The sequence below is a fragment of the Neodiprion lecontei genome, chromosome 5 (genome assembly GCF_021901455.1).
Source record: "Neodiprion lecontei isolate iyNeoLeco1 chromosome 5, iyNeoLeco1.1, whole genome shotgun sequence".
Lineage (NCBI taxonomy): Eukaryota > Metazoa > Arthropoda > Insecta > Hymenoptera > Diprionidae > Neodiprion > Neodiprion lecontei.
In genome coordinates, this window is record NC_060264.1 from 9,370,769 (window position 1) to 9,394,466 (window position 23,698).

A 23,698-nucleotide genomic window follows, 5' to 3' on the forward strand; every position below is an offset into this window, starting at 1 on the left:
CGGAGCCCAAGAAACTTTGCACTGCCTACCTAATCTCCAAAAATCCGAGTTTAAAAGCTGAAGTTTGAGGTTACAGTCTGCATGTAAATCCGACAAAACTCGCGCATGCGCAATCGGTAAACTTCAGTGTTAATCATCATTTTTTCAGCGAACCCTCCAGCCGGAATCAGTTGGTCTGCACGTCCAGCCCTTGGAAAAAATATTGCGAACCCCTGAGGCAAGTTGTTTTTTTAACCAGTTGAAAATTGAGTCTCTTCATCGAGATAGGAGCAGATGCCGGGTGGACGGTTCGTGGCTTGCACTGCCTCTTGCGCTATAATGCTGTATAAGTACATAATATATGAATACGTGTGTACATCGATATCTCGCCTGCACACGAACGGAACGTGCACAATGTGTGTATTGGGTGCATGACCTCACAGCCTCGTGTTCGGCGCTGTACGCGCATCACACAGACGTATTACGTGCAATCAGTGGTGGAACAACAGCGGAAAACTACCCTGGGTATCAGGACTTATACGGTTTACAAACGTACGTACAGTAATATGCATAAATGCCTCAAACTTCCGGCTAACTTGTTTTCGGTCCGAAACCAGATGCGAGTTCGATTCTATGCGAATTTTGTGATAATGACCGGCAACGCAGCCGACGTGAGAGAATGAAAGTCATTGTACACATAATTCGTATAGAATCGAACTCGCATTTTGTTTCGGACCGAAAACAAGTTAGCCGGAAGGTTTAAGCAGTAATGAACATGACTGTACCTATACACTCCTTGCAGGGAACGCCGACGATGAGATCAGCCCCGGAGCTCTTTTCAATTGGGTCGCACTCACGATAAGATTTTTCAAACCATCCACCTAAGCTGGCGACGACTTTAGGTACCGTTTCCTTGCCCTCCGCTCTTCGGTATGCGACCGTGACTACAGAGATGATATTAGATTCAAACTCACCGGTGTAGGTATATGACAAGAAAAAGTGAGAAAAACGAGTTCTGTTGTTAAATTAAATACGTGAGCTTGCGGCTTGTCTCACTTCGGTGACTTTGTCGTTGTGAACTTGGACGAAATTCTTGATGCTGGATCCTCCGCGAAAACGAACCTTTGTTTTAAGAAGTTGCGCTTCTTTCGTGTGGTTGTTATTCAGTTTCCGGGGATACGTGTCAGGTCTGATTCCTACATACAAAAAACAGCAAAAAGAAAAGAATTTCGATAGTAGTAAGGTATAAAATAACTGTGACCAAAGTCAATCAAGTTCATTTGTTCCAAGCATAAATCACCAAAATAGTTGTCGAAGATCATATTGATCAATTACTTATGTTTTATTAGGTATATACACATAGATTTAGTTTACACCTATGTGGGAATACAGAAACATATGAACGTCATCAAAAATTCATTTCAGGGCATTTGTAGAGGTATCAGTTCACACGAAATGAATCCACAATTTAACAAAATTTAACAGTATAAAATGCGATTAGTGTAGCATTCTGAAGGGCAGTGTTGTGAAAGTTACGTATACGACTGTCCATCGGTTCTAATGACCAATCATTTATGCGTTAGAACAGATTATACCTAAATCGATCCGCTCGTGAAACGTAATCGGAGATAATTGCGTACAGTATTTACACTGGTCTCCAAAACACTTTCGAATAAAGAGGCAATATAAAAATATGCCTATAGTAAAAATTCTTCCAGTCGTGTGCTTTGATGGTATTTTTCTAGACTTTTAAGAATTATATTATAAAAAGCTAGTTCTCATTACAAAAGACCATACAGCAAGGTAATACACCAGATATGCAATTTACAATTAGTAACATAACAATTCTACCGCCAGAGGACTACACTGCATATTAGAGATGACAAATTACATTATACAGTGATTTATTCTTTTTGTGTAGCAAATGTAGATGATAAATTAAACAATGTCTCCCACGAGGTATTGATTAGTAATTATTAATAGCATCCGGGGCGACTATTCCTTATCTCACAATCAGCTCTTACAAAAACCATGTTACCCAGAAGTTTGGAATAAAATCGAAAATATTTAATTACAATTTAGTCGAGATAATTGTGTTTCACGTTAAGCTGCAATAAAGAAAACGAAGACTAAATTCTTGTAGTTTAAATCAATTTCTACGATTATTTAATTCAAATTAATATTTTTATCACCAGCGACTCCGTTTTCACCTAGAAACTTATTCGTTATTTTGGTTTTCGATTTATTCTAAAAACGGTTATCTCGTTTACCAATGGTTCGGAATTCCACATTGAGTGTAACAGGAGGCTTTGGCCCCATTTACTGAATTCCGAAAAAATTCCTGTAATTTACTGGTTTCAAAATTTTATAAATACTCAATATACATCAATGCGTGGTTACAAAACATAAAAAGTATTGGTTTGCGACCAACCAATCACCTTAACTCGAGAATAAAGAGGAAAAGAACAACTTCTATTGAATATGGATTTCTAAGAAAACTTTCCGCCCGGAGCGGCGGAGCCAATTTGTCGGAACTCATCGCTGTGTAGGAAGAGCAAACAACGATCTTTGATAAAACAGGCTGGCTATAAATTTTTGAAAAACAAATTCCATGACATTTCCAGGTTTCCAGAACTTAAGACCCTGCAGATTTCCCTGACATTTTCCCAGTTCTAGTAAGCTACTAAAACCTAAGTCGTTCAACTCATTAACTCTATATTTGGTTCAAATTCCATTCGGATTGGAAAAAAAATATAATATTCAAAAAAAAGACAGTTCAAGCCAATTTTTTTCAGGACTCAAAAAAGTAAATTTGTCATCTAAAAAAAATCATACTAATTCCCATGATAGAAAACAGTTATTACTAGTTTTTTCCTCGGTCAAAATAAAACTTCCCGAACAATTCCCGGTTTTCCATGACCAACCTGTTTTTTCGGCAGGTGTGTGGCCACCCTGCCGAAAAGCATGAAAAATAACAATCATCAAAATGATGAAGTCCGTAACGAACGTTCGAAGCGAAGTGTGCTTCCATAGCGGCAAACAATCGAAAGTTTTCGCGGGGAGCAAGTACCGCGTTACAATTGCAGCAGTCGGTCAGTTCTCGAGTGTTTCCGTGAATAATCGGGCCGACCGAACCGCGTGGTCAGCCGACGAACCAACATGGCCACCTGTTGGCCGGCCTGATTCGATGCCTCGTGAAGTTGGCCCGCGACTCTCGCGGCGCTCGCACCGCAAGGGTAATTCACGCACCGAGTAGGTTGTATATTATGCATTGGAGGACGGCTGCATGCGGAGAGTAGAAAGAAGCCCGCGTGCCGTGATCGTTTTGCATCGAAAAACGGACACGCGACTGACGGAGTGACAGTGACAGTGACGCTTAAGCGTCGCCTTCGGACTATCGGCATCGGCCTGTGCCGTTCTCGTGCGCTCCTCGGCCTCTCCGGCTAAACAATGGGACGCGTTCGTGATTCGTGAGGAAGAAAGCAAGCAACCGAGCGACGGCGACGGCGGCGGCGGCGCCGAGCGGCGAGGCGAGCACGTTTGAGCTCGGGCGCTCTGTCGTCGGATTTTTAGCCCAGTTCTCTTCAGGCCGTCTCCTTGTCGACGACGACGAGCCCTCGAGAGAAGGGTCGAGAGAAGTATCTCCGAGTCTTACCGAGTCGCTTGCTCGCGGCGCGTGTATTCTTTTGTTTCGCGCGCTTCCTCTTCATTCTCAATCTCATTCTCATCTTTACCCCTGTTCCCCCTTGATGATAAAATCCGGTCTCTCAACCTCAACCTCAACCCTGAGAGGTCGTCGTCGGGCACTTGCCGCCGGTAACAGGAACGCGGCGTTCCTGCAGCTAATATCCAGCCTCCTACTCCTCCTCCTCCTCCTCCTCCTCTCTTCTGCTCTCTTAAACCGACCATAAGTGAAGTGCTTGGCGGTGAATAAATTGTTATTTTTACCACTCGTGCGGTTTACTCGCTCTTTTACCTTCGCGATGAGGTGCTTGCTGGAAGTTTTGTGGTGTGACTAAAACGTGGGGCGTTACTCTCATAATCGTCATCATCATCATCATCATCATCATCATTGTGGTATAAACAACAATGCATGTAAAACGGCCGTTCGGTAGTGCAAACTGGGGCTGAACAACCGGATTCGTCTTTGTTTTCTTGTTTGAAAACTTCTTCCCCGTTCCGCCGTTGCGAGATTCGTATACATACACGAATCAAGAGATACAAACACGGATAAGAGAGGAGAGACACGCAAGGATTACAAGAATTAAGGTAACGATCCATTACCATGTCATTTATTACTCTAATGCGTATTTATTGCCTCTTAATTCCCGGATCGAAACTCACGCCGCCTTGCAAGGAGTCCAGAAACGGACGCCCGTCTTCTTGCTAACTAAAATTCCGTAGTAGCATGGTTCTCATCGTCGTCGGTTCTCGGGCTCTGATTCTGAGTTTTCTCCTAATATCCTTGTCTCTCTCTCTCTCTCTCTCTCTCTCTCTCTCTCTCTCTCTCTCTCTCTCTCTCTCTCTCTCTCTCTCTCTCTCTCTCTCTCTCTCTCTCACGTTCTTCCCACACCCCTGAATATGGATATTTTTAGCAATCCAGTCCGCCGTCGGCCGCTTTTCGGTTAGAGTCTGCACCGAGGTAATGGGAACCATAGATTTACCAGATTTACGTCAAGCATTCGTGAATCGATTGCGGAAATCACGTCGTTTTCGGATCAAGAATCGATATTTCGCAGGTCTAGCTATTCGTTGAGATTTCATTGATCGGCTTAAATGCTTATATAAACACGATTTACCAGTAATTTTGACCCAATAAACGGGGATCCATGCAAATCGACCACGTTGTCATTCGGCTTCGTTAAAAAAACGAGGTTGAAATCGGTAGCGTTATCGTAATGAAAAAATTGAGAAAAACATTACTATTTTCTTATTTTTTCAATGACTTTGAAGGGACTAAGATTTCGAAATATGCTTGTATTATTACGGTTTATTGAATTTCAAACAATTCCAATGTCGCAAAATAACAATTTTTCCTCAGCATAAATCGTTACGATAACGTTACTAACTTCAGTAGAATCTAAAGATGATGCTGAAACTAGTAACGTTGACGTAACGAAACATCGGTGAAAAAAATCATTATTTCTCAATTTGAAAAAGACTTTCAAAGGAGTTGGCTTTTCAAAATAAGAGTATGTTTTGTTTTTCGTAGTTTACTATAACTTCGGACATTGCTAAGGGTGCGAAGTAACGATTTTTCCTATACATGCATCATTACAGTAACGTTACTAACTTCATAATCATGTCGAAGTCGACCAGGGCGCCCCCTGAAAACAAAGCGTAGATCTAGTATTTTCAGAATTTAAATTTTGACGTAACAAGGCGCAAATGTTTAAAATGATCAGTTCACAACACTTTTTTCGACTATCGTATCAACATAATGTCTGCGTTAAAAATCAGTTAGACAAGATAATTTATCATGCAACGTATCATCTTAAAAATCCATAAATAATTTTTCGAATATACATTCGCAACAATCCCCGAGTAATAGTGACGAGAAGTGAAACAAGAAGAATATATTACATATAATACAAACTCATCGCTTTTCAAGCGTCGGGTTAATCTCATGTTTTTGTTATAAATTTATCCTCGGATTATTGTTGTCACATGCGTCGTATAAGCGCTCTGTTTACGGTGTGATCACGTTTATGCGCCCCCCTACGTATTACATAACTTTACAATTCAAATTTAGTGTAAACAAAACTGTAACGGTTCTTCTTCTTATTCTCTCCGCGACTTTTGGATTGCGTATTATACGCATAATATTACGCCGAGCAAAGCGTTTGCGACTCGCGGTTTTTTTTTTCCTACGTCTGTCTTTTTACTCGGTTTTTCTTTTGACATACCTTCCCTTCCTGCTCGCGGGGGATAATTTAAAATGCGCGCCAGGTGGCGAATATAAGCTAAATTACTCGCAAAGCCCGGGGGATTACCTTCACGTACACAATTCGGGTTGAAACCTGAACTTGGGGTGTTTCGGGTTACACATACATAATATACATTATATACCTATATTTTTACGGCAACATAAACACCGGTATTCATTAGCTCTCCGAGACGACCCGTTTTACAACTCTCCTTTGTTTGTTTCGTATTCAAATATGTATGTGTATTTGTTTATCGTTTCTAGTCACCGTGTTCTGCTATAAGCTTGTTGCGTGTCTTTCCTTCGACAATTTTCGTTTCACAACGTTTGAGAAATCTGATTTTTCTTCGTCTCAACATTTTTTTACTACGAACCGCACCGGCCTGATCATTCTTAGCCTTGTCCGGAGTTGAAAAAGTGTGTGTAAAGTGGATGGGACCCTATTGCGTGTCGAAGCGACTATTAATGTAAGGACGAACGTGCCCGATGTGCCCGACCTTTGTTTTCTTTCCGTTCTTCCCCAACGCATGTGCATACACAGATCTAATACTTGTCTGTGTACCCAGCCCACCCTATTTCGTTATTTGACCAGCATAGTTTGTCGAAGGAAAAGACACGCCGCGCGACGAGTTCGGACAATCTGCAACAATAATAACACTGATCGAAGTACAATTTATCCTAATTGAAACGAATCGTCGTCAGGATCTCTAAACTAAGTAGGCAGGAGGAGAAAACTTTGACGAACGATCTTTCCGGGGGTTTTTTTTTTCCCCTTCGTTCTGTACCATAAGGTAGCCTAAAAAGCGATAGTTTTTCATTCCTTGTCGTCGCGATATCTCATCAAATGAAATAACGAAATCATCATTCGTCTCTAAATTGCGTGCGCGTAATGAGTAACGAGGCGATGCGGGATCGTCCGGCGTATAATTGAGTGAGTAGAATGAGCGTATGGCAGATGATGGAGAACGCACTCGAATCGACGAACTGTAAAAGACGTACCAATTTAACCTACCTACGCCGGATGTATTTTAGTTTATTGTATCTGCGCGTAGCCTGTTGCGTTTCTACGTGCGTTTTCGTTTTTTGAAGTTGCGTTTATCCCGTGCACTAGACGTTTATTCGATTGACGAGAAATTCTCTGTAACTTGATGAAAGGAAAAAAAATTGATGAGTAAATATTTTGTAATTTTAAATCACGGGGTAGAGTTGAAGTTTCGAATTTGAAAAGTTCTGGATGCGCCAAAACGTCGAACCTTCGATTGGTCCGAAACTCGATGCCCAAAGTTCCGAAGGGTCGAAATATTGAAAGGGCATAACTGCGAAGATCCGAAAGTGCGATAATGTGAAAATTTTAAAATCTGAAACATTGAATTTCTGGTTTGGTGAAATTTCACCGCCTTGATCTTTCCTTTGTTTTGGATTTTTCATATTTTCTTCACGTTAGAAATCCTGATCATTCAGATTTTCAGCTTTTCTCATTTTTACACCCACCCGTTGAGTAAACTACGCTGTCGGAGTATATTTTAATTTTCGGAATTTTACTCTATCGAAACTGCTCTATCGCACTTCGCAATTTTGAGCCGTCGGGTTTACGATCCTTCGAAGCTTGCTTGTTTCTGCAAAGTTTGATTTCTTTACTTCAACTTTCGGCACCGAGTAACTCGGAATTAGACGCTTTCGTAACTTTTCAAATTCGAAACTTCAATCCTGCCCCAAAATCACTCGGTTATTGATAAAACGAGCCGTGGTAATTCAGAGAATTCAGTAAATAGCTACTTGAAAAGCAATCGTACAAATTTCAAATAATTTTGTAAATACCAGTCTCTTTCACTAACGAACGAAACTCCATGTCAACAGATGTTTCAGCCTTCTCAGTAATTTATCATGCCTCATATCGTGTGTCTACGAATAGATTTAATTCCCGGCAGTGCTTTGTCTGGATTTTCCGTGCGGTATTATACACATAGGCATGCTTTTATTATTAGTTATCGGAAATTCTTTGTAAACTGCACTCCGGTCAATAAACGTACACGTACCTATTTTCCCCCATCGATCTTCTACTGTAGTTACACGATATTTCTTACATTTACCAACTTCTATTGAGGTTTGTGGGCATTCTGCTCAACCTCCAAGCCAATATAGAAAGTGGTTCACAATTCACTAAAGAGCACATTTTCTCATGTAAAACATACATAAATCAGTCGAGTGTTTTGGGATATATAAACCACCACTAATTTTTCCATTGAGAATCACCAGCTGGATTATAATTAATTGAATACCTTTTTTTCACACGCAGTGAAAATAAACAAGCTTTGTACGATGGTTATATTGACTTCGCTGGAAAAATACGTATTTAGGAAACTTTTACTGTGATTTATTGTATTTAACCGCTGATTTAGGCAAATTGGCGAATAAAATTTTTTCATTTCGTCCCCCGAACAATCTGCGTCTCCGATCGGTCAGAAAATAATTCATAAATCAATAAGAAATTTTCCGGAATGTTTGATGAAAAAACCGCGATTGTAGAATCCGATATTTAGCATAAAAATTAGCAACGCAGTTGGAAAGTGGCATCAAAATTTATATGTAACGTATAAAGCCTGAAACGATTTTGGGAATTGTGCGCGCTGCCACATTCATCGAAGACGAGGGAAAAGAGGTGAAGGAAAAGAAGATTAAGAATGAGAGAAATAAAGGAAAGGCAAGAAAAGAAAAGAAAAATAACTTCCATTGAAGTGTTATACCCACTTGTTAGGGGCGACCGCAAGAGTCTCTACGTAAGAGCATAAAATCGACTTTTTTTTTTTATACAAACTTCTTTTAAATATCAATAATGAAAGAGCTGGCTCTAGCAGCAGCAGCTGCTGCGGTCCATCCATGATCGTTGCTTGCCGCTCCCCGTGTTGAGAAGAACGCCGCTGATGCGTCGTTATCGTAAATGATATTATACACATACATGATATATATGGTGTATTCCATGGCAAATAATTCAATTTCAAACACGACTATTTTTTATTTTATTGTTTTTTTTTTTTCCAGGACACGATAAATTGTAGCATCTTTGAAACTGCCTGTGTCATGATGATTTTATCCAAACACTCTCATAAAGTTCAACTTTGTTTAAAAATGACGAAAAATTCTCGTACGTTTATTTTTTTTCCTTGTCTTTTATCTCAATCGATTTATAGATTGGATTTATGGTGGACCGATTATTATTGATTGAAAAAATTCAATGTTCAACGTTTTCGTAATGTCGTGAAAAAATATGCTGAAACTGTTTCAACTGTTGTAAAAACGCCATTGAAATTAAATTTTATTTCGCGATTTTTTTGTTTTTTTTAAACATCCAAGTGGTAAAGTAACCCGAACGACGTTCTAATCTACGAGAATTACCAAAGTGACTTGAAGGATGAATAAATAGACGGTCTCATTTCGTTTTTAGTAACTGCATTGATTCCCGTCAATCTAAAATTATTTTCAAAAATCCTGAAACAATCTTGAAAACAAATTTTTGATAATTTTTCAAAACAGGCAAAACTCTGATTCGTAACCTCAAAGTGATTCTGTAAAAGGAAGGTATAAAAACATAAATTGTGGACCTGTCACCCAAACAAAGTTATCAACGAAATGAAAATTAGTGTTGAAATCAAGATCGCTAGATTCGGCATGGAATGCCCCATATAAAAATTTATGCACCGAAGCAGCAGCGGACGATAAAGTTTCACTTTTCTTCGATTTCGGTTAATCAATCATTCAACAACTTCAAACTTCATTCGCCCTTCTTAATCTTATCGTATCTCGGAGCGGTATGAAATTATTGTTTTAAGTTTAAAAGACGAACTCGGTCCTCTCCCTCCTTCCCTATAATACGTGTCCATTCATTTTGGGTAATAAATTTCAACCGGAAATGCTTCGGCCTCTAATTTGCCCGTACGTATCCCTCCACCACATGCGCGATCATCTACAAAAAAAAGTTTCACTTCTTGGTACGCATTTATTGGTTCCTATACTTGATGAGAATAAGCATAAGTCAAGGGCGTACCATCACAGATTTACGATAATTGTTTCACAGGAGATACAATCCCACTTGTTACCTTCTGTCTAGTTTCACGAGCGTCTTGTTTCTTCATGTTTTAAAAAACTGTGTTGAATTGAAATGAAAAAAAGACCCACTCTGAGATTTCCGTCAACTTTATTACGATAATAATTACAATGATTATTTATAATTTAAAATGAAAATATCTTTTCTATTCCATCATTTTTATATTAAATACTATTCTTTTTCTTCTTTTTCGTAAATTATTTTCTTACAATTCGACGATCATGTCAATTGACACGCGGTTAGTAGGACCATGTTGAACTTAGTGACATTATCGTAAAGATTCATGCCAAGGAAAAACTTTTACATCATGATTTTGAAATAGTTTGAAATTCGGTAAACCCTAATGAAAAAAAAAAAAAAAACATACCCATATTTTGAAATCGTCGTTCCTTTAAAGATATGGTGAAAATAAAAAAAATAATGATTTTTATCCCAATTTTTCGTTACGATAACGTTACTAACTTTAATCTCGTTTAGTAGGTATATAATTTTTCATTTTATTTTATTTGAAAGAAAAAATGTAGTTCGTCCATATAGAAAGGGTTGAAAGCATAACGTTGTGTATCAAAGTTTGTACAGGATTTTACAGATAAGCGATTCGAACGAGTGGAATCTCTTGATAATTGGTCCACCGCCTCTCAGGGATTTGAAGTCTTTTTTTAATCTCCTCCTGTCACGTTCTCGTATAATTCCATATCGATCTCGTCACATCTATAGCGCATTCATACCCGCAGTATATTATATTATACGCTACATACATGATACATAGGTACATGTATTCCCTATAATCTTTCCTACGTGATCTGACAGTCCAAAACCGTGATGTTGCTGCTGCTGCTGCTGCTGCCTGCTTCTGATCATCGTAGTCGTCATAAGCTTTGGAAGCAACGGAAATGACTGAAATGAAAATAAAATTGAAGAAACAATACGAGTAACAATTTTATATAAAATATCGATACGTATTATTCTAAATCGTGCTGGGCGGAGGTTGAAATTACGAATTTGAAAAGTTCCGAAAGTTAGAAATTGTGATGTTTTTCGTGCCGAAACTTGAAGTGAAAAAATCAAACTTTGACGATACGTCGAAACACGACAGAGTTCCCAAAGTGCGAAAATGTGAAAATTAAAAAATTTGTAACATCGAAATTCCGAACGATCGAAGATTTTCAGTTCTGTGAATTTCAGACTTGGTGAAATTTCACCACCAAGATCTTTCTTTTTTTTTTTTTGGATTTTTGATATATTTACGCTCGGAATCTTGGTCATTCTCATTTTTGGTTTCTCTGATTTTTTACACCCACTCATTGAGTAAACTACGCTGTACGAGTATATTTTAATTTTAGGAACATCAAACCGTCGAAACTTTATTTCTCAGAACTTTGCTCCATCGTAACTTGAATTTTCGGAATTTCGAGCCGTCGGAACTTCGGCTATTCGAAACTTTATTGTTTCGTAAAAGTTTGATTTCTTTTCCTAAAGTTTCGCCACAAAATAATTTGCAATTCATCGCATTCGGAACTTCGACTCCGCTCCTACCGTGCACATTCCATCGGTAATAATAAAATTCCAATAACATAATCCACATTTCTAACAGTCACATTGTCACCTGCACCGCGTGTCTCCGATTTATCAACGAAGCACACAACCTGCATTTACACGTAATAAGAAAAGGAAGAAAATGTTTGTTTTGCGTGCAATTTCGTTCCGTCTCTTCTCAATCTTCCATTCATTCATTCATTCATTCATTCATTCGAGCCGTGACGACAAAGATACACACACGGTGCTTGTATACGCGTGGCGGCACGTATAACGTTCCGTGAATTAACCGACTGTGTCGTGTGTGTTCCTTGCCAACATCCCATAATCCCATCCAACGAAGCCGTTATCCTACACCTGCATCCCCCCCCACCGCCACTTAACATACACAACAGCTAGTTTTCTCACGAATTTTATTATTTTCGTGGTCAAAGATACCACCGAATTTTTTTTTTTTGTGTATTAACCTTTGTGTATTATACAACGCTCCAAATAAGCTCGGGTGATGAAATTTTTTTGTCACACGCTGTCGCGCCTTTTATCGCATCTCTAGGTGAAAAGTTATTGTTGTTGTTATTCTGAACACCGGTGCGACATTTTCGGTTGGAAAAAAATCGCAGGTATTCTTCGAGACTTGACCTTTGCGTTGATTTTGCCTTTTTTTTTCTGTGCTTCTTTGGGCAACTATAAAATTATATCTTGAAACATTTGGGTTTCCGAAATATGATTTATGCTTTACTTTGTTGGAATTTACTGAAAATTTTAAAACTATGTTGAATTGATTCATTTACGTCACGTTATTGACGATTATAGCATTAAATAGTTCGTGGAAAAAGAGGAACTCGATGTACCTTAATTCAACTATTATCAATAAAATATTTTTTCTACTCGCCAAGAATTCGAATTCCGCGATGATGAATTTTTTTATACGTTCCTAATGCACTGCCAAATACAATGTAAAATTTACAGAGAAATCAAAGGTGTCGTGTTGGAAGAAAACAAATAATTTCCGTTTTTTTTTTTCGTTTAAAATAGCCTTTCTTATGCCATAAAAAATATAACATGTATTGCATTGAATAGTTCGTTTAAAAACAAAACTTTTTTCTATTGAATTTTTTTTTAGTCCGACTTCAATCTTCCTGGATGTATGAGTGACAAAAAATTTTTTATTTTTTTTCGAAACGAGTAAATTGAAAAATTAGTAATAATTCACAGAGAATACCTTTAAGTAGTATTACTGGATATTCAATTATGAAACACATCCAAGAGGATAAGGAAAAAAGTGGCCGCCTTAACGGAGACCGCCCCCTATGTGATAAAATCCTTTCTTTTTTTTTTTTGTAAATTCTTTGTCAACTGGAACAAATTTTATTTAAAAAAATTGATATCAAACATCTTAAAATTATAAATGAGGAAAAATTGTTTTTAAATACAATTTTCAGAAAATACGATAAAATCTAGAGTGCAAATTAATTGAAATTGCAATCAAATCTTAGAATGTTTATCGAAGACGCGAATGTATTTAAGATTATTTCAAAATTTTCAAATTGTTTTAACACTCATTTGTATAAATCAGACATTTTTGAGGTGCTGAAAAAAGAAAAAAAAATGAACAGAATTATTATCTTGAAAAAGGTGAGAAGTGGCATTGTTACGATATTCAAATTGAGATAATTTGAGTGTTGAAAACAAAGACCAAGTTTCAAACCGACGTATTAAACATACTGTCAAATTTTTACCAGTTGAATCGTAATTATAATTTGTACGTTACACGTATAGTGTAACTCGTCTCGTAACATATATAACGTAATTGAATGTTATTCATTTCTCACAACTGTCTCTAATACGAGAAAACGCGCGCTCTGGACACGCGGTTGAATGAACTAAATTCACACGCTGCTTTCCTTCTTCGGAGCTGTTAATTATTGTGACGTCATCGTGCGATTAACGCTCCTGTCCTAATGCCTTTAGCCGTTGTCGTCGTTTATACTGCCGCATTATCAACGATTCAAGAGAGCTGGGATTACATTTTTTTTTTAATTTTATTTCATACGGTATTTTTCACACATGATGAAATTACCGCTGGTGTAAAAATTTCTTTTCATGTTTTCCCAATTTCTCAAACATGTTTAATAATTTTTAAACGGTGAGTTTTTACGTAAAACCGATAACAAAAAAATATACCAACAACAATAGACAATCAGCGCCGTAAAAAATTGCGCGTACGATAATTCTCTCAGATTTATCGTGCTTTGTTTATAATCTGTGTAATATACTGTACATACATAATAAACACGCATAATCGGGGTGGGGTTGAAGTTCCGAATTCGAAAAGTTCCGAAAGCGCCTAATTCCGAATTATTTGGTGGCGAAATTTTGAAGTAAAGAAATCAAGCTTTGACGATACATCAAAGTTCCGATAGAGCGAAACTATGTAAAAGTAAAGTTTCGATGGAGTAAAATTCCGATAATTGAAACATAAACAGCGTAGTTTACTCATGGGGGGGGGTGAGAAAAACAGAAAATCAGAATGACCAGAATTCCGAACGTGAAAATATGAAAAATCCAAAACAAAGAAAGATCAAAGTGGTGAAATTTCAGATTAAAAAGTTTTCCCATATTCATCCTTTCGGAACTTTGAACGTCGGGTTTCGGACCATTCGAAACTTTGACGTTTCGTCAAAGTTTGATTTTTTTTAACTTCGAGTTAAATTAGGCGCTTTCGGAACTTCAACTCCGCCCCGCCGTTAATACAGCATCGTGAAACTCATACATCGTAAATTCAACTATTATTGTAAAGGCGCAAAATAGTAATTTGATGGTTCAACGTTTCCATACGTTAACGTTACCAACTTCAGCCCGGTGACACATCTTCGTTCGCCTTACGGATGTCTCTTGGGCGTAATATTACGTGGTATAATGGTATAGGGTGTACAACACGCATCGCTGGGTTTCTCAGAAAAAGAAGAACGCATCAGCTGTAGAGCCGGTTGTTAGAAAAACATTAATCGAAATACCCTTAATGTGTCGCCATAAACCTTGTCTTATTAATTCGGTTCACTTAATCCGCTCGATATCCGAAACCATCGATCCAATGTATCGTACCTTGCGTACACAGTCGGCGGCTGCTCGACAATCAAAAAAATTCCACCATTTTTAATCACTTTGTTGCGTATGTTTTTCTCATTATTTTATGGGAAGATCATCGTTGCTTTTACGAATTTAATACATAACCTAAAGTTGGGGAAAAAATGTAATGGCTATCAAACAATTTTTGGGATTTCGGTCTGGTCGATGAGTAAAATCAGCTCAAAAATAATGGAATCGGACTAAAATAAAAAACAGTAAATTTGTATTATCTTCAAATAGACGAGGGTGTAGTTAGTAATGATACAGTTGTGATACGTTGAGAAAAAATATGAGATCAAAGTTAGCGACGTTATCGTAACGAAATAATGGAGAAAAAATCACTATTTTCTTATTTTTACAATAACTTTGAAGGAACGAAGACTTCAAAATATGAGTATGTTTTTTTTTTATTACGGTTTACCGAATTTTTCAAACAATTCCAAGATCACGAAGTAACCTTTTTTCCTCAGTATGAATCGTTATGATAACGTTACTAATTTCAGCATGGTGAAAAAAATCATGACACTGGAAGCAATAACGCAATTACAACGAATAATACGTTTGATAAAAATCTTTATTTTGCAACTACAGCGTTGTTTTGAAATTTATCAAACCCATATCAACGATGTAAAACGTACCGCGCATATCTTGAAAATTTAATTCCTTCAAATGAATCCTTGTAAAGATGCATAATACTGATATTTTTCTTAATGCGTTGTTGCCAACTTCACCGATGAAATTAGATTACCAAAATATGACTATATTTTACTTTGTTAGGTTTTTCAGGATTTTTTACACACGCATCGTTACACTTACAAGTAACGTGACCAACTTCAATCTGATTCAAATTGTTGATATCCCAGCTTGCGTAATTCGAATTTCGCTCAGATCAACTTAACTATTACGTATCACATGCGCAAATAATATTCCTGGCGATGTTTTTTCTGCTGTTTATCACGAATTTTCATTATGCAAACGGTGTACGGAGTATAAATATATAAACATAACAATGTTCTTGTTGGTTTTTCAGCACCAGGATGTGGTGTGAAAAAGATGCGAAATAAGCGGGGAGCGAACGGGAAGAAGAAGGTGGCAGCAAGCGAAGGATGAACAATGGCCTCCTCCCTCGGTGCGGGTGGACCAGGTCTGGCTCCAGGAGGTTCCATCCCTCGGAGAGCCAACCTGGAGTTCCCGCCACCGCCGCCTTATCCACCGCCCTCGAGGAACGCAGCAACGCCGCCGCCGCCAAATAGCGTCATTCCCTCTTCGCCGACGTCATCCTCGACGCCCCGGCACTCTAGTCAGACGGTCGTCGCCTCGGCGCAGGATTATGCCTACGCCTATTACGAGCCTGGACCTAGTCGGCTGCATCCATCGGTCTTTCATCATCATTCCCACGCCCAGTACCCCCAGGTTCGTCATGCCTCTCTGCAGCAACAACCGGCACAAACAAACGCCCAGGAATCAATCAGACGGCACACTTACGTCACTCGTTACGGTACGGAGGAAAATATCTACGAGGAAATATCGGAGATAAGGTGAGAGACACTGTCGTGTATCCGTACGAGCTATGTGCACTTTGGCCGCAGTGAGACGGCTTGTCTTCTTCTAGAAGAGTCCGTTACGTTGGCAGTCCTGAATCAGACCGAAGCGCCACCCTCGGCCGGCTGCGAAACAGGCTCAATCTTTGTGAACGCAATATAACCCGTGACCGTTTACTTGTCAGAACTTAATTTAAATAAAACTGAAACACAGAGTAAATATAAAACTTGGGTATTTAATCGTTGGAATCAACAGACGTTGTCAATACAATATCAAGCCTCACGCCGAACTGTTTATAGTCAGTTTCTCGTTCAGTCCACTCTCCCTAGAGGTGGGAATAGATCCGAGCGTCGTGACTTACGGGTACGATTGTGATTTCATTCCTACCATCACTAATCTAACCTAAAAATACAAAATTCGGCGGTCATAACGGATAGGGTGACACGGCTGCGTTTCCCTTACGGATGTGTGGTGGGCGTATTACGTTCTAACATAAATCATGACCGTAGAATCTAACCCAAAAACACAAAATTCGACGCTCATAGATTAGGTTATGTTTACATAGATTGAGCTGCTTTTGCTATCGACCGGTGGTGGCGCTGCCCGCTGATTCTGCATTGCCAACGTAATCGACTCGTTGGAAAAATTAGTCGCCTCAGAATCACTGAGGCCAAGTGTACTCGTCCCTCGTTTGTATAAAAAGGCAGAGGAAGAAGTCGCGATTGAAAATGGTCATTTTGGCGAAATACAATGATACTCGAAAAATATTCTGATGTTATTGCGTTATACGATGGTATCGATGGTCTTCGCTGAGAAGCAAAAATATTTCACACATTTTGAGCAGAGAAAACGAAAATCGTTTGAATATATTTATATCTTCTTTTATTAATTTCTTGATTTTTTCTGATAAATAAGAAAAAATAGGTCTCGATTATTCCTTGTTTCTCTGCCTTATGCACGTATAAAGGTGGGAGCTTTTTTTCTTTTGAATGCAAATCCTAATTCAATCTGATTTTGGAATTGAGTTCGTTAGTAGGATCATCAACGAAGAGACGAATCATACAATAGCATTGAGTATCAACGCACTAATTACTATGTAACTAACTAAAAATGCACTAACAAAGACAAGCGTCGTATGGCAGAAATCGTAATTTGGCTGCTTACTTTAGCTTCAATATTTGGAAAATTGAGGTAGAAAGAGAAATATCGAAAGTATTCAATCGGCAGATTCCCAATTTCATTCTAATTGGATACCTGGTAGTGCTCTCAGATACTTATATAACAACTACCCGTATTTCTTTTTTTATTTTTATTCTTTATTCTCAAAACTGACGAAATTACAAGCAATTACACCTGCAATTATACGAAAATTTGAAAAACTTACAGCAAGACGGTGCAAGTATCTCTCTAAGTATCTTCATTGGCTTGGAAGTTCTGAATTATATAACTATCGTTGCGAATCAATTGCGAGAAAGTTACAGATAAAAAATTGAAAAGGTGTTAACAAATTAAAAAAAAAATAAATGATAAAATGATGTAAATACATTTCGCAATCTTTTGATGTATCCGGAATTGTTTCTTCAATTTTCTGTTATTTATTTCAGATTATTCAAATCGCCCGTAAAAATATAGAACAATAAATTAAGTCATAGTGCTAGTAAATTTAAATACACCATTTCTACGGACTCCTGTGAATGTGGCCCGAAAATAATTTGACATCTGACAATTTTGAACTTCAGAATAATGACTAAACTTGAGTGAAAAATAAAAATCACAGATGATTTTATTCGACAGTATTTACAAATTATTGAATCAGGAGAGTTATAAAATGCTTCTGTCTTTCTTTTCGTGCTGTAAGAAATCATCCATCATGTACACGTATGCACATGGATGCATATATCACGTACCTGACTTCCCCTTCGCCGTCGAAGCAATTTGTGCTTACGAAAATAGCACGTAATTGGAGAATTTGATTCAATATTATCTCAACTCAACGCTCGTACGTCATCATCGCATTTCGTATAATAGTTGGCTGGGTATCCTTCACGGAAAAAAAACCCAAATTGGGTGTAAAATCGTACCCCTAACTTTCTTCTTATGGGAAATTAGCATTATCTATGAGTTGGGGTTACGAATTCACACTCAAGCGGAGGTTTTTTTCCGTACGGGATGCGCTTAAATTGCTCGCCTATTTTCTATTCGTAGCTTTATCACACACCTTATATCGGGACAATCTCTTGAAACTTGAAAATCAACCGCGCATGCGCCAAATAATTCAATCTCATTCGTCTCATTTTTGCATGCGATGCAGGGGGCCAACGTAAACAAAATGTGTACGTTTGAATTTTCAAAGAGCATGAGCATTAAATTCCGACCATTCTTTGAAGAATCAACTTTCCGACCCAATAACAAATGCTTCCCAAACCTTTCCGGGTCAGCACCTCAATTATTTGCGATTCTAACCTCGAAAATTCGTATCAACTACATCGCCGGCAGAAACAGAGTTTGACAGCTGAAACTCGGGATGGCCAGCCGATAAAACTCGCGCATGCGCGGTTGATTTTCAACTTTCAAGACATTGTCCCGGCTTATGCGTCCCAGAATATGAACTATATTTGCGAAACTCGATCGATGACGTGCACAAAACGTAACTTCTTCATCCTTGGTACGCAGCCTAGGTGAATAGATCAGGTGCGTGAATTGAAAAAAGAATAAAAAAGAAGAGTAAAAAATAGCAGAGTTGAATTTGAACGGACATACAGAAGGATAATAAAAAATCGCACTGTTGTTTGAAAAATTCTAAGACGCGATGACGGACAGTCGAATAATGAATGAAATTTCTCCAATGAAAAATGTATTGTAAAAGATTTTCAAAGACCATGCGATAGATGAACTGCGATACTGTATCATTTCGTACAACTGATGGGACATCGTCGGCGACAAGGTTTATATTGTTTTATTACATGTCGGGCATTCCGATGTGGACGTTTATACTTGGAGTACTTGGTACCAGCACCGAAGTCGTGCATGCATACACCTGATGTATTGAGAAACACTGATCTAGACTAAATAATAAGTTGCTTCGTGAGCAGAGCGCAAGCCGTAACCGTGCAGGTTGTGTTACAAGGGTGAAGGAGCAGTATAAGAGCCTCGGAACCGACAAGTTGAACGTGCGTCCTGGTGGTCAGTAGCTGTTAGAGGTAACGTCAAAAGTATAAAGGAGAACGCTATTTCTCTCTGCGTGTGTATGCGTATGCATTGATGCATTAGTGTATACATAGGTGGCACATGGGTATTATACAGAGGAAAGAGAGAGAGAGAGAGAGAGAGAATTTCCTCAAGATAGACTATTAATTAAAGGTGTAGTGCAGAGACGAAGGCGAGAGCATCTCATGAAGCTCAAGCTGGCGGCCATAATTAGCAGCCGAATGTGTTAAACTTTTTAGAAATAGAAAAATGCAGTTCAGTTTTATGCGGCGGGGTTGAAATTCCGAATTTGAAAAGTTCCGAAAGCACCAAATTCCACATTTTTTTTCATGGCAAAACTTGAAGCAAAGAAATCCGACTTTGATGAAGCATCAAAGTTGCGAATGGTCCGAAAATCGACGCTCAAAATGCCGATAGGGTATAACTCCGAGAAGTCATGGTTCCAAAATTGCGAAAATTTTCAAATCTGGAACATCGAAATTTCGAAATTCTGAAAGTGGATCAAACAAGGTTTAATTATTTAACATCATTGGATCTGGGTTAAAATGTGGAAAGAAAATGTGTAAATAACCAAAATTTCTGAAATTTCTATGTGTTTCGGTTTGCTCCTTTCTTATCCGTGCCGGTCATTCCATAGTTTAGTTTCTTATATTTTGTCCTTTCTACATTTAAAATTTTTACATGTTTTAATTCCACCCGGTATGTTTAGGTGCCTTTTTACAAAATCGATACTTTGACGCTTCCAGTTTTCGATGTTTCTACATTTCTACTCCCACCCACTCTACGATTACCGATCGATGTTACTTATTACTGTAATTCATTCGTAATTATTCAATATTGCAATTATTGTTCACCTTAGTTTTATTCACACCAATGCGATGTCGTATTATAATTTTATTATTGATAACAACAACTTATTTCGTTAATTTTAACCTGTTAATCATTGGACCCTTTCTTCCGACTAGTATGCTATATTTCGTAGCGATATACAATTTTTAAGAACAGATACGTGCAGAAAAATTCGTATCAGAAGTACGTAGACAGTTTCTCCGTAATTTGTACCTCAAGTTTACAACAAACGAAACGACCAGCCGAAATTACTCCAATACCTAAAACTACATTTTCATCAACGAAATTTAACAAATAATAGCTTCGTATATCATGCACAATACACACGCGCAACTTATACGTCTTACATTCATGTATAAATACTACAGTATACAGCATGACTATAGCCGAAAAAAAACCTCCATGGGTGGTCGAATTCTGCGGCTTCCACCGCGTCGTTCTTCGGCATTCGTTGCAAGTTCTCTGACTGTGTATATATATATATATGTATATATATAAATATATATATATAAACACTGAATGTATATATCGCTAGTCGAATGCATACCGGGTGTGCCGGGCGGTCGGCGGTCTGAAGGTTGAGGTCAAAATTCTACAAATTCCAAAGATATGAACGGATTGACTGTGAGCGTTTTGTTGTTGTTGTTGTTGTTTTTTCTTCTCTTATTTTATCTTTTTAATCCTTTTCTCTGTCCCCCGCGCGTTTCTAATGGTCCAATGGAAAGAAAATAAAACTGGGGGCCGCTCACTTCGTTTGACGATTTTTACATACCTTGAATGAAAATTTATAAGGCGCAGACGAGTCTGACCACATGTGTGTAAATAATTGTCGTAATCAAATCCACGTGTTAAGTTACATGCGGTAGTCGTCGTTGACCTTAGACTGTGTGTGCGTACATGCATACGTACACAGGTATATAAAACTAATCTGCTACCAGAGCATATATAAGGTGCATACTTGAAATTGAAAAAGTTTCGAATTCTCTCAGCCTAATTGCTATCTTAATCGCTACCGCGAAGACTGACTTACAAATTAGTACAGTGTGCATACATGGTTTTTTTTCCTTATTTGAAAATTCTAATAGCCTTCGAATCATGTTGAAGCTAGTAACGTTATCGTAGCGATTCGTGCTGATGAGGAAAAAGCGTTATTTCGCGATTGTTGAAATGTCTGAAATTCATTACACCGTTACAAAACAAAACACAGTCATATTTTGAAATCATAGTTCCTGAAAAATCATTGTAATATTAAGAAAATAGTGATTTTTTTTTTCACCAAAGTTTCGTTACGATAACGTTACCGAAGTCAGTTCGATACAATCTCTTTACGGACGATGTGCCCGAGAAGAGATTTTCTCTAGGTTTTCGTCGTTGTTGTGTTTTATTTTCATGCTTCTCTTGAAAATTACTGGGGTGCGAGGGTTTTATTGAATTCACATGGGTATTTATTGATACAAGGGGTTTACTGCCTCTCGCTGCAAGTAGGAATGGCCTGAAACTACCGAAGCTTCTGCTCTCGCAGGGAATCTCTAAACAGGTTTAAGGTTATACGGGCCGGGCAGGTACAACCAATAAATATTCCTCGGATTAATTTATACGCGGGTTAAGAATCGTGGAAAAAATATCTCTACAGGGATTCAAAGCTTTATCTCGCTTTATCTAAAATTTTCCCTGCACTCCACAAACTTACTTCAGGGCCTCTCAAATTATATACCACTCGACGTTTTGTCACTTGAACGAACAATTAGTTGAACCTTTTGATTGATCGTGGATGTAGGTTGTATTTTGTATGCGTAATACTTACGCAATACTTTACTTAAGATTTTTTTTTTTTTCTTTTTTTACTTCTATCTTGATACGTATGACGTGTATCAGTTACTTGTAGTATTAAAATGTCCGTACTTCTCGAGTATTACATGTTTGGAAATCTACATTTGGAAGACATAAAAATGATTACACCGTTTCAGTTTATTGATCCATATTAGAAATTTATGATAATATGTGCGGTAGAAATGATCAAGCTACTTTTTTTTTTTTCTTTTGTAAAGCAAAACTGACTCGATTTTATCGGAAAATTTTATAATTTGATCACAAATTGATAGTTGGACTGTCTTTTTATCGTTGAAAATTATAAAACCTGTAATTCGGTTTTTCGATTTGTAGATCATTTTTTTTCGTCCGACGATATCTCGGGATCGAGTTGTCGGATTTCAATGAGTTTGATCTCAATCGACGCGACTTTTTCAAACTTATAACTGATTAGAATTTGGCTTTGATCGGTTCAGTGATTTTTGAATCATTTCAATAACAAAATGCGAACATATAAAATGAAAACGGTGATATTTTGAAAATGGGTGAATAGATTCGAATTAAAATTTATACCGTAAGGTTTTTTGTATCGTCGATCACGGATCTAAAGTCAGATTTGCAAACTTTAAATTTAACGTATTCAATATGCTGAAAGAAAACTAAAAACATTTTGATTTTCATGAAAATCGGTCCTCAAAGGTTTGTTGAACGGCTGATCACGAATCTGACGTAATAGATTTGCGAAATCCAAAGTGGCAAATCCAATATGGTGAGAAAAAAATTCACAAATATTTGGATTTTGGTAGAAATTAGTAGGCGAAGGTTTTTTGCGTCACCCAAAACAAATCCAAATTCAGATATGCAAAATTTGTAACGGTGGATTACATTACATCACATTATAGCAGTTCGTCATACTTTCGTGTAATACGGTAACCTGCAGTCTTTTTGTAAATTGTTAATCACGTTTCTGAATTTGTAGTTCAAAACTCGAATTGGATATTAATCTTTTTTTTTTTTTCCTGTCAACTTGGAACCTGCAGTGTGAAAATGAAAAGTTCGATGGCTCCCTTACGGCCAGCCCTAAGCCGCATGTTTAGTTTTATCGAGCACGAACCTCACATTGACTTACAATTGTATCCATCGTAGTCTCAAGCTTACGTGGAGCTTATAAATTGAAGCACCCGAAGTAGGAAGGAGACGAACCACCGGTGCAGGTATCATGGTCTTTAATTTTCGACTTTTCCGTGACAGTAGGCAATGTCGAAGGGGGATTCACGGATCGAGGAGATCTTTGGTGGCCGAAGAAGTGAGGCGAGTACAGTCGCGGCATCGGCGAGTACTCGGCGAGCTGAACCTCAGCGTCGAGGCGATGCTGATGCCCCCCGGGTCTAACTGTCCGGTCCAGAACGACAGAGGTCAACGAGGTCAAAGAGGAACTTCCACGGAGGAGCTACTTGCCCCCGTAAGTCCAACCGACGAGCTACTATCACCCGTTGCCTGTGATTTGGACAGCGGTTTTAGCGGCAGTTCCAGCGCCAGTTACAGGTCAGCTATCATACCTTAATACGTCCGACCTTTTGTCAATCGAACTTGTCGCGAGTCCGCTTTTCGGTGTGTGA

The 23,698-nt window shown here is 38.2% G+C and overlaps 1 protein-coding gene across 2 annotated transcripts in view; it reads left to right on the forward strand.

The window, feature by feature from the left end:
• The first annotated feature begins 3,186 nt into the window (after positions 1 to 3,186).
• Positions 3,187 to 23,698, forward strand: part of LOC107224081 (rho guanine nucleotide exchange factor 10) — a 67,201-nt gene continuing 46,689 nt past the window's right edge. The window contains exons 1-3 of one of the 2 annotated variants that reach the window (XM_046740886.1): positions 3,187 to 4,248; positions 15,703 to 16,210; positions 23,331 to 23,624. In XM_046740886.1, the coding sequence (XP_046596842.1) occupies positions 15,786 to 16,210; positions 23,331 to 23,624 (719 nt within the window). In that variant the 5' untranslated portion in view covers positions 3,187 to 4,248; positions 15,703 to 15,785. The remainder of the gene's footprint in view (positions 4,249 to 15,702; positions 16,211 to 23,330; positions 23,625 to 23,698) is intronic. The other variant, XM_046740887.1, reaches the window with a different exon arrangement.